The sequence below is a fragment of the Armigeres subalbatus genome, chromosome 1, assembly GCF_024139115.2.
Source record: "Armigeres subalbatus isolate Guangzhou_Male chromosome 1, GZ_Asu_2, whole genome shotgun sequence".
NCBI classification, from domain to species: Eukaryota; Metazoa; Arthropoda; class Insecta; order Diptera; family Culicidae; genus Armigeres; species Armigeres subalbatus.
In genome coordinates, this window is record NC_085139.1 from 245,888,496 (window position 1) to 245,903,072 (window position 14,577).

At 44.1% G+C, this 14,577-nt stretch overlaps 1 protein-coding gene across 6 annotated transcripts in view; it reads right to left on the reverse strand.

The window, feature by feature from the left end:
* The window catches only part of LOC134206338 (diacylglycerol lipase-alpha), a 351,723-nt gene that overhangs the window by 56,306 nt on the left and 280,840 nt on the right, over positions 1-14,577 (reverse strand). For all 6 annotated transcript variants that reach the window (XM_062682038.1, XM_062682035.1, XM_062682037.1 and 3 more), the window contains 4 exons: positions 5,065-5,171; positions 4,400-5,004; positions 4,242-4,340; positions 3,969-4,178 (listed from right to left, as the gene is read on the reverse strand). In XM_062682038.1, coding sequence (XP_062538022.1) covers positions 3,969-4,178; positions 4,242-4,340; positions 4,400-5,004; positions 5,065-5,171 — 1,021 coding nt within the window. The remainder of the gene's footprint in view (positions 1-3,968; positions 4,179-4,241; positions 4,341-4,399; positions 5,005-5,064; positions 5,172-14,577) is intronic.

Here is a 14,577-nt window from a genome sequence, read left to right on the forward strand (position 1 = left end):
TCTATCTTTCGTCTTCCTTGTTTTATCTTCCTTCTTCCTTCTTCTTTCCTCCTACTGCCTTCTTCTTTCTTCCTCTTCCATCGTTCTTCCTCCTTCTTCCTCCTTCCTACTTCCTTCTCCCTTCTTCCTTCTTCCTTCTTTCTTCTTTCTTCTTCCTTCTTCCTTCCTTCTTTCTCTTTCTTCTCTCGTCTTCCTTCTTTCTTCTTTTTTCCTTCTTTTTTCTTCCTTCTTCTTTGAAAAAAAGTGAGAAAAGTTCTTCTTCCTTCTTCCTTCTTCCTTCTTCTTTTTTCCTTCTTTTTTCTTCCTTCTTCCTTTTTCCTTCTTCCTCCTTCCTTTTTCTTTCTTCTTCTTTGTTCCTTCTTTCTGCTTCCCTCTCCTTCTACTTTCTTTCTTCTTCCTTCTTTCTTTCGTCTTCCTTGTTTTATCTTCCTTCTTCCTTCTGCCTTCTTCTTTCTTCCTCTTCCAACTTTCTTCCTCCTTCTTCCTCCTTCCTTCTTTCTTCTTCTTTCTTCCTTCTTCCTTCTTCCTTTTTTCCTTTTTCCTTCTCCCTTCCTTTTCTTTCTTTCTCTCGTCTTCCTTCTTTCTTCTTCTTTTTTCCTTCTTTTTCCTTCTTCCTTTTTCCTTCTTCCTCCTTCGTTTTTCCTTCTTCCTCCTTCCTTTTCCCTTCTTCTTTCTTCTTCCTTCTTCCCTCTTCCCTCTTCCTTCTACCTTCTACCTTCTTCCTTCATCTTTCTTCCGTTTTCTTCCTTCTTTCTCCCGTCTTCCTTCATCCTTTTTTCATTCCTTTTTCCTTCTTCCTTCTTCCTTCTTCCTTCTACCTTCTTCCTTCTTCCTGCTCTCTTCTTCTGTTCTACTACTTCCTTACTTCGCATACTCAATTCTCTCTCCCGAGTTCTCATTCGGCCTAATGGCCATTCTGCCTAATGACCCAGCATCCTCTTAAAGTATGTGTTCAAGCCTTTTGAAAGAATAATTCCAAGCCCTTTGAAGGGAGGCTTCCTAGCCTCTTGAAAGGAGCTTCTGAATCTCTTGAAAGTAGGCTTCCGCACCTCTTGATAAGAGGCATCTGAGCCTCTTGTAGAAAGGCTTCCGAGCCTCTTGAATGGCGGCTTTCGAGCCACTTAAAAGTAGGATTCCTTTGCATCTTGAAAGGAGACTTCCAATTCAAGTAGGCTTTCGATCCAACCGAGCTTTTTGCAAAAATGCTTCCATTCCTCTTAAAATGAGGCTTCCAAGCCTCTTGAAACGAGCTTTTGAATCTCTTGAAGGTAGGATTCCGCACCTCTTGATAAGATGCGTCTTGTAGAGAGGCTTTCGAGCATCTCGAAAGGCGGCTTTCAAGGCACCTAAAAGGAGGCTTCTTCTGCATCTTGGCTTCCGGCCCTCTTGAAAGGAGGCTTCCGAGCCTCTTGAAAGGAGGCTTCCGAGTTTCTTGAAAAGAGGCTTTCAAGCTTCTTGAAAGGGGGCTTCCGAGCCTCTAGAAAGGAGGCTTTCGACTCTCTTGAAGAGAGGCTTCCGAGCCTCTTGAATGAAGCCTTCCGAGCCTCTCTAATGAGGCTATAAAAAAAGCCTTCATGCCTCTCAAACGGAGGGTTCCGAACCTTTAGTTTCTAGATCTCAGCTAACATATTATTCAACATTTTGTTCAGATCAGGTAGATTGCATTGAAGATTTTTCAAATTTGCTCATTCAACGTTTTGTCCATTTGATATTTTGTTCCGCAGCTGGTTGAGGAGGGCAGGATTTAATTGGCTATGATTTACTGTTCGCTATGCAAACTGTGTAAAAGACAAAGTTTTGAAACAAAAAATACAGAATTATCAGAACTTTTACAATAAGTTTCGATTGGAATTTAATCGTCCGCCATTTCGCATTTTTGCCCGAGGTACCCCCTAGTGCCAGCGAAGGTACCCCCAGGGGTACATGTACTCCAGGTTAAGAACCGCTAGAGTAGGGCAACACCCAGGTCGGATGGTGGGCGTTCATATCTCCCAAAAGAGCTCAAATTTAAGGAGGACACTCAGAACATAATACAGAATCAGATGAGCGTTGTGGAGCAAAATCTTTTTCTGAACCACCCTAATGTCCACCTTCCCTGTGGAACGTTACTAATTATTGGAACAATTAATTAAGATGCGGTTTTCGCTGAGTGAAATCTCTTTAGTATTCTCTTTAGCTATGTAGGTTTTCTTTTAACTTGCGCTAATGGGGAAGCACCATATTCAGTATAATGAAAAAATAAATTTCCCCATGTAATTCGTATGCAAACTTGAAACGGCTTGTGCTAAGTCAGTTTTAATCCAAATGAGTTAAAATTTTCGGAGGACACTCAGAACATGATACAGAATCAAATGAGCGTTGTGGAGCAAAATCGATAATTTGAACCACCCTAGTAGGCATTCACAAGCCTAATAGGAATGCTACCTCGGAGACGGACTCCAACGACTGGGAGGTCTTCACGAAACTGAAGGACGTCAAAGGGGATCTCCCGGAGGATCCCTATCGCCACGAAATGCCGGATATTCGTACCTAAGTTGCAAATGAATTTGTATTTGCCTCCAAGGGAGCGATCTATGGAGGCTGGTAAGATGCGGTTGACCTTCTGGAGTGCGGACTATCGTTTTTCAACAGTTTCAGGTTGGGCAGGTTTTTCCAAAAGTCGTTAATATTCCACTGAAGACAAAGACCTCTAGTGGAAGCGTAGGGGTCGGAAAAGAGGCAGAAGTGTTTCCTAGATCCATACCCGACGCAGGTAGGGGCGATGATGACTTTGTATCAGTTGTGCTGCGCTTATCAGAAGGGAAGAGAGCGCTTTGGGAGTCGGAGTGGATACCCTCGAAGGTATCCGGAAGGGTACAGGAGTGTCTTGGGAGGTCGAGTCTGAGTGATCACTAGACCCGTAGACAGAGCTGACGTAAGGAGCTGGATTGGATTTGGTGACATGCTGGCAGTCGGGTTGGAGTGCCCGAGGAGCCTAAGACGCTGAATCTGTTGGGAGTTATAACCCGGGTTGGACTTATTTCCTGGGATAAAGGTCCCAGAGTGCCCTAAACAGCACATACTCATACCATTCGTACTAACTTCTCGATGGTCTTGGTTGATCAGCTTACTGCTACTCGGTGGCTTGTGTCCCCCGTCGTCTGTCGGTGAAGAACAAAACGTCCCAAGAACACCTAACAGGAGTCGCTTCCTTCCCACGGAGTCCTCCGGAGAAACAGCGTCTTGAACCCTTGCGCTTGCTAGATTCCTTGCAGAGGGATAAAGCGTCCCTCTTCCGTCTATATCCCGGCGCCGGGGGGTGTTTCTTAGTTTTGGTGTGGAGAAGATGTCCGCACTGAGGGGGGCCCGTCTATTGGGGGATCTGGCGGGTTGTTCATGCTTGGCGAGTTTTCGTCCACTGGGTGCCGGGGTCGACTCTATTCATTGTCGCTATCGTTATATGCGTCAACAGGACATTATTCTATTTAGAATTAGAGGCGCATGTTTCGCATAGTTTTTTCTATGATTACTTATAAAAAACAAGTTTCTTTTCCTTTATGGGAGCAGAGAAGTTTAAGTTTTCTAAAATATCCGTAGAGCAAACTCTGTTCGAAATAAAATCATTTATAAAAGCAACCATTGCAGACTCCCTTCGCTTTTTGAGCTCATTTAATTTAATTAATTTTCACCGTGACTTTTGAATTAAAATGCACGAATCGATTGCAAATATTTTGCTGAAAATCTGTAATAAATTAAATTTTCGGCCGAGACTCAGTTTTTAAATTTACTGAGCTACAGCGATGTCCTATTTTGCGAAGCTCGAAAAAGAAAAACTTAGTGTGAACGTATTGTCGACGGAGTACCAACGGATTCATGTTGGTTCCCAACGGAATCTTAACGGATTCCCGACAGAATCCCAATGAATTCCCGGTGGATTTTTTTAGATTTCTAAAACATACAATTGAACAATTTTCATTATTTTTACTCACCTCTCCGATCTTCAGCATCTTCTTAAGGGCGGCATAGTTACATAAACAACAATTGTCCTCCACCACATCAACACTGGATTTCCGCCGGCAGCAGGATAAACAGCACGTCAGCTCGGACCCAAGCTGGCAGACTCCTGTGCCGGAGTGACTCATTAGGAACATTGGCCACCCGTAGGCACCTTGCGCAAAATACATGTAGCGGATCACAGTCTGCAATAGTAACGGTTTGTAAAAACATTCGCTCTAAACATTACAAGTTCAGCGGAAGCTTACCTGAAAGTGGTCATAGTCTTTGGAATCGTTCAATGCCAAAAACTGAGTATTTGCGGTTATGGGAACTCCGGATAGGAACTCGTAGGTACCATTTTTGCGCTGAAATTTAGGGAAGACTACAAATAAGGCATCGAACGGCTTAACACAAATGGACTTACCTGTCGCACAACGGCTTCCCGTTCCAGTTTCTGGAACTTCCTGAGTAGCACTAGGCCTGCAACCACATCTGACGGTACCACATCTAGATCGCGGAAAAAGTCACTCAATAGTCGAGCGATATCGGTGAATGAGTTCCTACTGCGATCACTGTTGCCCATGCAGCAGAACAGAAGTCTACACCGGTGGTCCCAGCTGTCCTGATAGGCTCGTATCACCTTTCGTTGGCGCCAGTTTCGACTCCGGCTGCCGCTGCGTTTGTAGTTGAAACGAGACTCCGACTCTCGCATCGATCGTTGGTACTTTTTCATCTTGACCCAGGATCGCCCGGCCGGGTCGAACGTGCACCAAATCGTGGTGAACATGCTGAAGATCACCAGCAGGTTGCAGATGATAACTGCGATCATGGTTTCTTTGGGCTCTTGAATCGGACATTCGAGGTAGTGATCTTTAAGCCATACGATACCCAGGATCAGCCAGGTTAGGTCTACGAGCATTACCAGAACCCGGGTGTACAATAGGTGAGGCATAATAGCCCGAGGCTCCATGTCCAGGATGCTACCCCGCATCGAAACAATGCAGATAGCGACCTCCAACAAAATGCAACCTGGAAATGCAATTTCAATAAAACATATGTGGCTGTAGGACTTACCAATCGTCTACTTACAACATAAAATGGTAATGTAACCAATTTGAAAGAACCATAGCAATTCTATGCATCGTACGGATCTATCGTACTGGAACACTCCGGTTACCACAGCCAGTACCGTCAACCTGTGAATGGAGAACGAGAAGAAGATACCTTGTAGTACACAGTTATAAATGTTTGAATTTAATTAACCCCTCTCGGGGCTCAATGTCGATTAAACTCTCAAAAGCCCACCTAATCTACCTCCATAAAATTAAAAGCTCTTTCAAATCTTCGAAATGATCCCCCGGAGAACGTTTACCTCCGGTTTGTCTATCGATGCCCGAAAGTCCAGCCAGCCCGCTCATAAACCATTGCAAAGCAGCAGCTTTCTACGTATCCTCTCCGCCTATCTTCGGGCAATTATTCTTTCGCCACCGCATGGCGTCCCAGCCATCCGCAAAATTTTTGGCAAAGTTAAATAACCTCAAGCTCAAGGTGGGACACTTTCCTGCACCCGCCGCTCGGTCTGCTTTCTCGTCGCCGGTTTTAATGTTGCGGTGGCGAAAATGCGAGTAAACACAAACAAACTTAATCAAATCAGTCCTGCTCCCCCCGAAACGAGAAAGCAGCAGTTTATTGCTCCCACTTTGCCCATCCTTATTGGTTTGGGGTTGGGGATGTCCTCAGTGGGATGCTGAATCTATAGGCAGCACATTGTTGTCATCAAACAAGTAGCAATTTCGGGTCTACTGTGGTTTGGTTGGTGGTTAACGATGTTGCTTGCCAATTTCCCGTTGGAACGATGATTACTTTATTTCATTATGGAATCAAATATTGCTCACACAATTTTCCTGAACCAGCGGGCAATCTGGAAAGGTCGGGTGGCTTCCGATTTTAAAATTACGGTTGGAAATTTGAGTTATCATTTCTTTATAAGAATCCGTCTGGGTCGTTAAACCGAAGGCACTGCCTTCTGTCTGGAGGACTCGTATGAATATCCCGTCGAACCAACGCAAACTAGAAAGTATGTTACGTATGAAAACGGACATGAATTTTGTTTGTCAAATTTTTGCATTCAAAAAGCTATCCATTTGAATAGCAAACAAATGAAAACAAAATAAAGTTAAGTGAACTTAATTAAACTGGATTGAGCATGAGAGCATGAGCATGAGATGACCGTACAATTCGTAGTTGCTACTCCGATTGAACTTATTAAACTGGATTAGTGTAAAAGTGCAAATCAGAAAGAAAAAAGTGAGTGTCTAAATAAGTGATGCTCAGTATTTTGAGCGTTTTTGCCTTTCGCGTATACTAAGTATCGGCCTCTGGTGACAACGACGATGGAGCTCGTTGTTTGAGATCCAGTTGTGAGGCCACCAGACCCGAATTATATACCGCAGGCATCTGTTGATGAACACCTGCAGCCGTTGAGTGTTCTCCACTGATACACACCATGTTTCGCTAGCATATAACAGCACAGATTTCACGGTAGAGTTGAAAATTCGTATTTTGGTGCGTTAACTTATCTGCCTGTTTTTTTCAGATATTTCTTAAACTCGCAAAGGCAGCCCTTGCTTTCTTGATCCATACGCCTATGTCGATCTTGGTAACGCCGTCTGACGCCATTTGGCTATCAAGATATTGGAAGCTTTCAACATTCTCCACTGGTTGCTCGGCTACTGTGAAACTGGAAGGGGTCACCGTGTTTACATCCAACGATTTGGTTTTGTTGACGTTGATGACTAAGCCTGCCGAAGATGAGCGCTCGGCAAGGTCGTTGAGCTTACTCTGCATATCAGAGCGCCGTTGAGCGAGGAGTGCAACATCATCAGCCAATTCGAAGTCGTTTAGGTGCTCCATGGTTACAGGCTGCCATAACAGCCCGCGGTTTGGTTCACGGTCAATCGCACCTACCAGAATCTCGTCGATTACGATGAGGAGCAGTAACGGTGATAGAATACATCCTTGCCTCACAGCAGCTACGACCTGGATAGGGTCGAACAAGACCCCATTGTGCAGCACTCTACACTAGAAGGCCTCGTACTGTGCCTCGATGAGGCCGATGATTTTCTCAGGAACCCCCTTGCGTCTCAGGGCGCCCCACATATTCTCGTGATTGAGACGGTCGAAAGCTTTTTCGTAGTCAATGAATACCAAGTAAAGGGACTGCCGCTACTGCTGCTGGCGCCGGAGAGTCGCATCGATCTTCTCCTGAATCCGGGCTAGGATAACTTTGCATAGAACTTTGAGAACGGTACACAAACCACAAACCATTTTCCAGCGATCTCCCGCGCTTTGCGATTTTTCAAACCACAATCCATTTTCCAGCGGTCCTCCAGACGCGCTTTGTGATTTTTTAAACCACAATCCATTTTCCAGCGGTCTTCCAGACACGCTTTGTGAATTTTCCAAACCACAATCCATTTTCCAGCAGCGGTCTTCCAAACGCGCTTTGTGATTTTCCAAACCACAATCCATTTTCCAGCGGTCTTCCAGACACGCTTTGTGATTTTCCAAACCACAATCCATTTTCCAGCGGTCTTCCAGACACGCTTTGTGATTTTCCAAACCACAATCCATTTTGCAGCGTTCTTCCAGACGCGCTTTGTAGCAATACAAACCCATTGCCTTGTGTTTTTTTAATCATCAAATATTTAAACACATTACCACATAAACAAATTGAATTCAACTCACCTTTTGAAATAAGCGTCAGTATCCAACAAATAACCTGGCAGGATCGCCAAAATGTGTGGCCCCAAATGGCCGGAGCGAATTGTTATGACGGCAGCTCTCCGTGGGTGTGTATGCACGCCACGGAGGTCTGACCAGAAGAGGCCGAGTCATGGCTTTCTGCGCACTGATCGACAGGCTGAGGTGTTAATGTATAATCGCACGCTGATGGTGACTTACTCAAACCCCACAACAGCGACGGCACAACTTGCTACGGTCTGGGCCCTTGCACTCGTACGACTTGTGCCCGGACTCAAGGCACCGGTAGCACCTGTTCACTGAGGTTGGCTGGAGCACACTTACTGGGCATACTGACCAGCCAATCTTCAGTTTTCCTTTCACGGTGACTTTTTTGGCTTCCGCCACAGGTAGTCTGAGGTAGGCTACCTGTGTGCCAAAGAGTCCCCCTCTTAACCTAACAGAGGACCGCTCCAGCTCTGTGCCGCACTGCTCTTTGATAGCAGTAACGACATCTTCGGCGGTCGTGACCTCGTCCAGTTGCTTGCACTGGAGGGTCACTTCCGCACCCAACGACTTTACTTGGGCACCGTCACCCAAGACCTCCTGGGCCAGCTTTTGGTAAGCTTTCCCGCTGGATTGCGCGCCACGCTTCAACACCAAGATCATCTCCCCGTTCTTGGTGCGTCTGACGCTGCGAACATCCTCGCCTAGGGCCGATAGGCTATCGGCCGCTCTTAGTGATTTAAGTACATCGGCGTGAAATCTGTTGTGTTATACGCTAGCGAAACATGGTGTGTATCAGTGGAGAACACCCAACAGATGCAGGTGTTCATCAACAGATGCCTGCGGTATATGCGGACCTGGTGGCCTCACAACTGGATCAAAGAACAACTGGAAACAAAGAGCTCCATCGTCATTGTCACCAGAGGCGGGGCTGGGTAGGCCACACTCTACGTAGGTTCGGAAATGAAATCTGTAAACAAGAATTAGACTGGAACCCAGCGTAGACCTGTGCGCCGATGTATTTGTGAACGGCGGCAGCGTAAAGCGATTTTTACACCGGCGGCGGCGTCACGCCGTAAGCAATGTTCGGCGGCGGCGTGAAGAATTTTGAGCTGAGAAAAAAAAATCACGCAGCAAGGCATTTAATGTTTTTTATGAAGTTTAGGGTTTTTTGTACAATTGCTAGCCTCAGTCAGACTGTTGGGGGGAACATCCTAGCAAAAGTTCCCCTAGGAGTTCCACTAGGACATTTCCGCATCACAGCACATGAGTTCATTGGAAAGTACTTCGGATATAAATCCAGAAATTCGTGTGGAAATTCCTCAAGATATTCCTCAGAAAATTCGAGAAAAGATTTCTAAGAATTAATTTAAAATTTCCCTAATGAATTCCTTCCACCAATAACTTCCACCAAGAATTACCTTGAAAATTTATTAGGGTATTTCTTCGGAAATTCTTTCCGAAATTCCTTCAAAAGTTCTATCAGAAATTTCCTTCTACTTGAGGGATTTCTCCGGAAATTCCTTTACGGAGTCTTTTGGGAATTTCCTCAGTAATTCATTCGAAACAATTTTTAGGGATTCCTTTGAAAATTCCTTTAAGAATTAGATATCCATGGAAAATCCTTCAAGAAGTTCTATGAGAATACCTACGGACACTGTTTTAGGAATACATTCGAAAATCCGTTTGGGAGAAATCCTTCAGAAATTTCTAATAGAAATAGAAATCTAATAGAAAATCTTCCTCAAACCATTTCTTCGGAAACTCTAGGAAGATATTTTTGGTATTCTTCAGAAATTTCCCTCTGGAATTCTTCAGGACTTCTTTTCAAATTTCTTATAGGAATCCCTTCGGATATTCCTTTACCTTTAGAAATTCCTGTAGACCTTCGAAAATTTCCCTTTCAAAAACTTTAAGCATTATTTAGGGAATCTCTTCAGAATGATAAATGTCCATTTTTTTTTAAACGTTTTTAAGTGTTTTTTTTTATTTGAAAATAAGTTTAACTCTCAAATACCTTTAGAAATTTCTCCAAATTCGAATTCTTTCCGGAACTATTCCTGCAGTATTTTTTTATGGTTTACTGAAGTAATTTTCTATAGACTTCCTGGAGAAAGTTCCAAAGGAATTTCTGAAAATATTACAAAGGCCTTTCCGGAAGGGTTTCTGAAGGAATTCCTGGATAAATGTCCAAATTAATTCTTGGTGGCTTTTCTAAAGAGATTTTCGAAGAAATTCCTGAAGAAATTTCCGATTCAATTTTTGAAGGAATAACCGAAAAAGAACCTGAAAGATTTTCAAACAGAATTTTAAAATGAGTTTCGGAAGGAATATTCGAAGGAATGAATTTACAAAGGAATTTTAAATGGATTTTTCAAACAGCTATTGGAATTTACATAGAAATTCCTATATTTCTCCTGGAATTTCTTCAAAAACCCGGACAGTAGTAAAACAAATTCAGTTTTCACTCTAGAATTGAAATAACATGCCAAGAAAAACTCCCAAAATATCGAGATTGCAGGGCTGGTAGCGATCAATGTCGTTCAAAATAGTGACTTTAGTGACCAATGCTGACGAAAAAAGGGACCAAATAGTGACTTTCAGTTCCAGAAAGAGTGACCAAATAGTCACTTTCAGTTGACTTTTATATGGCAATGGTACTTATTTAATTATTTCTCAGACATAGAATTATTTCGACTCATCAAGTTTATAAGTCTGCGGTCGGAATCTCTGTTATGAAAAATAAAGCGACGTTATGAAGAATTTTTGAAACTAACTTTCTTTATAAAGCGTGTAAGAATGCATCCCATTTTAAAGTATATTCATAACGGGAACTGTTCCTTTTTTATATTTCACTAAACATATATTCATCTCATCGCTAAACAAACAAATACAGCACAATCTTTATTGTAACTTTTCACAAACATGTATGCTCAAAATTTGAATCACTCTAATGCTCACTGTTTAAAAAATCACAAGAATAAGAAACAAATTGAATTCATTTTTATTGCTTTGTTTTTCTTGAGATGAACATAGGAGCTATGGGATGAAGTCGAGGAGCAGTAAATCTACATTATGAAATCATGAATTTATCGAACATAAATGGACAACTTACTAGTAAGCATTATAAAAAGTGTCCGAGGAAAATTAAGCAATTCCGATAAAATAAAACTACGCGCGCATGTTTCCTACAAGCTTTGCCAGACTAGTTTTTACGAGGGTTAAATTCCACATAAGTTTACAAAGTTTACGGGAAATACCAATCACCTGCGTAAAAAACGACTCCATTGTACGGAACATGTTAGTTAACTGGGTAAACAATTGAGTGGGTTAGAAGCAAAAGGGTGTAAGTGACATTTTGGTCAACTTTGAATTGACTATAGCAAAAAATGCTTTGGTTTTAGAACTTTGCGTCAATATATTGATATACTTTGTACGGTATTTGTAAAAAAATTAAAAAATCCCAGTATATTAGTTATTTTTAAAATCTTCATACGATTTGTATGAAAAAATATTGAAAAACTTAACAGATTTTGTCACTTAACCCCTTTAAGTTTGACCCTCAATTAAGGGTTTGCCCTCTTATGATTTCAAAAAATATTAAGGAAACTCATGAGCTTCATTACTTCAAGCAAATTCAATGAATCCATGAAAAAAATGGGAATGTTAAAAAATGTTTATGTTATGCATTGTTTTTTTTTTAATCTTTCGTTTATTTGGAAGGCTCATTTGCCGTGAAGCGTTACGGAGCCGAAATCAAGTTTAACAATACATTTCTTGATTCTTATACATAGTATTAGTTTTGGGGAACCGAAAGACTCGCGGTTTAGTCGAGGTTAGGGAATACAATAATACAGTAGGAAAGGAAAGGATTTTAGGGTACTTAAGTAATTACGATGCTGATGTTCACAAAGTTCCTCGCATTTTTTACATCTGTAACGGTACAAACAAACTTTTTTGGGAGACAACGACAAGAGGAGGACATACGGAAGGGATTAACGACAGACATGGAAATGTACAACAAGAGGAAGACAATCGATATGGGGTACGACAGACAAGGGAATGGGCAGACAATGATTACAGTTTTACATCAGCAACTTTCAAAAATGGGTGGACCAGGGACATGTACTCGAGATCAAGGCCCGACAACACTTCCCTAATAGGCTTTGGTTGTTTTCCTTGGACCCGGAGATGTTCAGTTAGCGCAGATCTGGGGCCACGATGCTCCTCGCACGCCCACACGACATGATCGATGTCCTGATAATCCTCGTCGCAAACACAGAGATTTCCTTCCGCGAGCCTCACTCTGAAAAGATGTGCATTTAAAGTGTAAGTGATTGGACATTAGACGACACATGGTTCGAAAGAAGTCTCGTCCCTTATTCAATTTTTTGAACCATGGGCGCTTCGACACTTGCGGACGAATTGAATACAGCCATCTACCCAACACCCCATCTTTCCATTTCTGTTGCCAGCTGTTCAAGGTTTCCTGACGAACTGATGTAAAAAAATTCATCGAAGGTGATTTTCCGATTGTAAATATCACCTGCGATAGCGCCCACCTTTGCCCAAGCCCAAGTCCTGGTGTTAGGTGGGACGCTAAACAGCCCTGACACGACGGCCCTCCGACGAGACAGGAGGTTTGCGCAGGCCCAATAAGCCGCCTTTAAAAATAACTATTACGAACGACATAGAAGATAATACGATTCGATACAATCGGCAACGACCTAGGCGACGAATAAAGGATCACGATTGGAAGCTTGGAACATGGAACTACAAGTCGCTTGGCTTCGCAGGTTGCGACAGGATAATCTACGATGAATTACATCCCCGCAACTTCGACGTCTTAGCGCTGCAGGAAATCTGCTGGACAGGACAGAAAGTGTGGAAAAGCGGGCATCGAGCGGCTACCTTCTACCAAAGCTGTGGCACCACCAACGAGCTGGGAACCGGCTTCATAGTGCTGGGAAAGATGCGCCAACGCGTGATTGGGTGGCAGCCAATCAACGCAAGGATGTGCAAGCTGAGGATAAAAGGCCGTTTCTTCAACTATAGCATCATCAACGTGCACTGCCCACACGAAGGGAGATCCGACGACGAGAAAGAAGCGTTCTATGCGCAGCTGGAGCAGACATACGATGGATGCCCACTGCGGGACGTCAAAATCGTTATCGGTGACATGAACGCTCAGGTAGGAAGGGAGGAAATGTATAGACCGGTCATCGGACCGGATAGTCTGCATACCGTATCGAACGACAACGGCCAACGATGCATAAACTTTGCAGCCTCCCGCGGAATGGTAGTCCGAAGCACTTTCTTCCCCCGTAAATATATACAAGGCCTCATGGAAATCACCTAATCAAGTAACGGAAAACCAAATCGACCACGTTCTAATCGACGGTAAATTCTTCTCCGTCACCACGAACATACGCACTTACCGCAGTGCGAATATAGAATCCGACCACTACCTCGTCGCAGTATGTCTGCGCTCAAAACTCTCGACGGTGATCAACACGCGTCGGAGTCGTCCGCCGCAGCTATACATTGGGCACCTACAAGACGGTAGACTAGCCCAAGACTACACGCAGCAGCTGGAAGTGGCACTCCCAACGGTAGAGCAGCTAGGCGCAGCATCTCTTGAAGATGGCTGGAGATATTCGATCCGCCATTGGAAGCACCGCAACCGCTGCACTAGGCACGGTGGCTCCGGATCAGAAGAAACGACTGGTATGACGGCGAATGTGAGCAGTTAGTTGAGGAGAAGAATGCAGCATGGGCGAGATTGCTGCAACACCGCACGAGGGCGAACGAGGCACGATACAAACGGGCGCGGAACAGACAAAACTCGATTTTCCGGAGGAAAAAGCGCCAGCAGGAAGATCGAGACCGTGAAGAGACGGAGGAACTGTACCGCGCTAATAACGCACGAAAGTTTTATGAGAAGTTGAACCGTTCACGTAAGGGCCACGTGCCACAGCCCGATATGTGTAAGGACATAAACGGGAACCTTCTTACGAACGAGCGTGAGGTGATCCAAAGGTGGCGGCAGCACTACGAAGAGCACCTGAATGGCGATATGGCAGACAACGGTGGCGGTATGGTAATGAACCTAGGAGCACGCGCGCAGGACATGCGACTTCCGGCTCCGAATCTCCAGGAAATCCAGGAGGTGATCGGCCGGCTGAAAAACAACAAAGCCTTTTGAGTTGACCAACTACCAGGAGAGCTGTTTAAACACGGTGGTGAGGCACTGGCTACAGCGCTGCACTGGGTGACTACCAAGGTTTGGGAGGATGAGGTTCTGCCGCAGGAGTGGATGGAAGGTGTCGTGTGTCCCATCTACAAAAGGGCGATAAGCTGGATTGTAGCAACTACCGCGCAATCACATTGTTGAACACAGCCTACAAGGTACTCTCTCCCAAATTTTATGCCGTCGACTAACACCAATTGCAAGAGAGTTCGTGGGGCAGTACCAGGCGGGATTTATGGGTGAACGCTCTACCACAGACCAGGTGTTCGCCATACGTCAGGTATTGCAGAAATGCCGCGAATACAACGTGCCCACACATCATCTATTTATCGACTTCAAAGCCGCATATGATACAATCGATCAGGACCAGCTATGGCAGCTAATGCACGAAAACGGATTTCCGGATAAACTGATACGGTTGATCAAGGCGACGATGGATCGGGTGATGTGCGTAGTTCGAGTTTCAGGGGCATTCTCGAGTCCCTTCGAAACCCGTAGAGGGTTACGGCAAGATGATGGTCTTTCGTGTCTGCTATTCAACATCGCTTTGGAGGAGTAATACGAAGGGCAGGGATTGACACGAGTGGTACGATCTTCACGAAGTC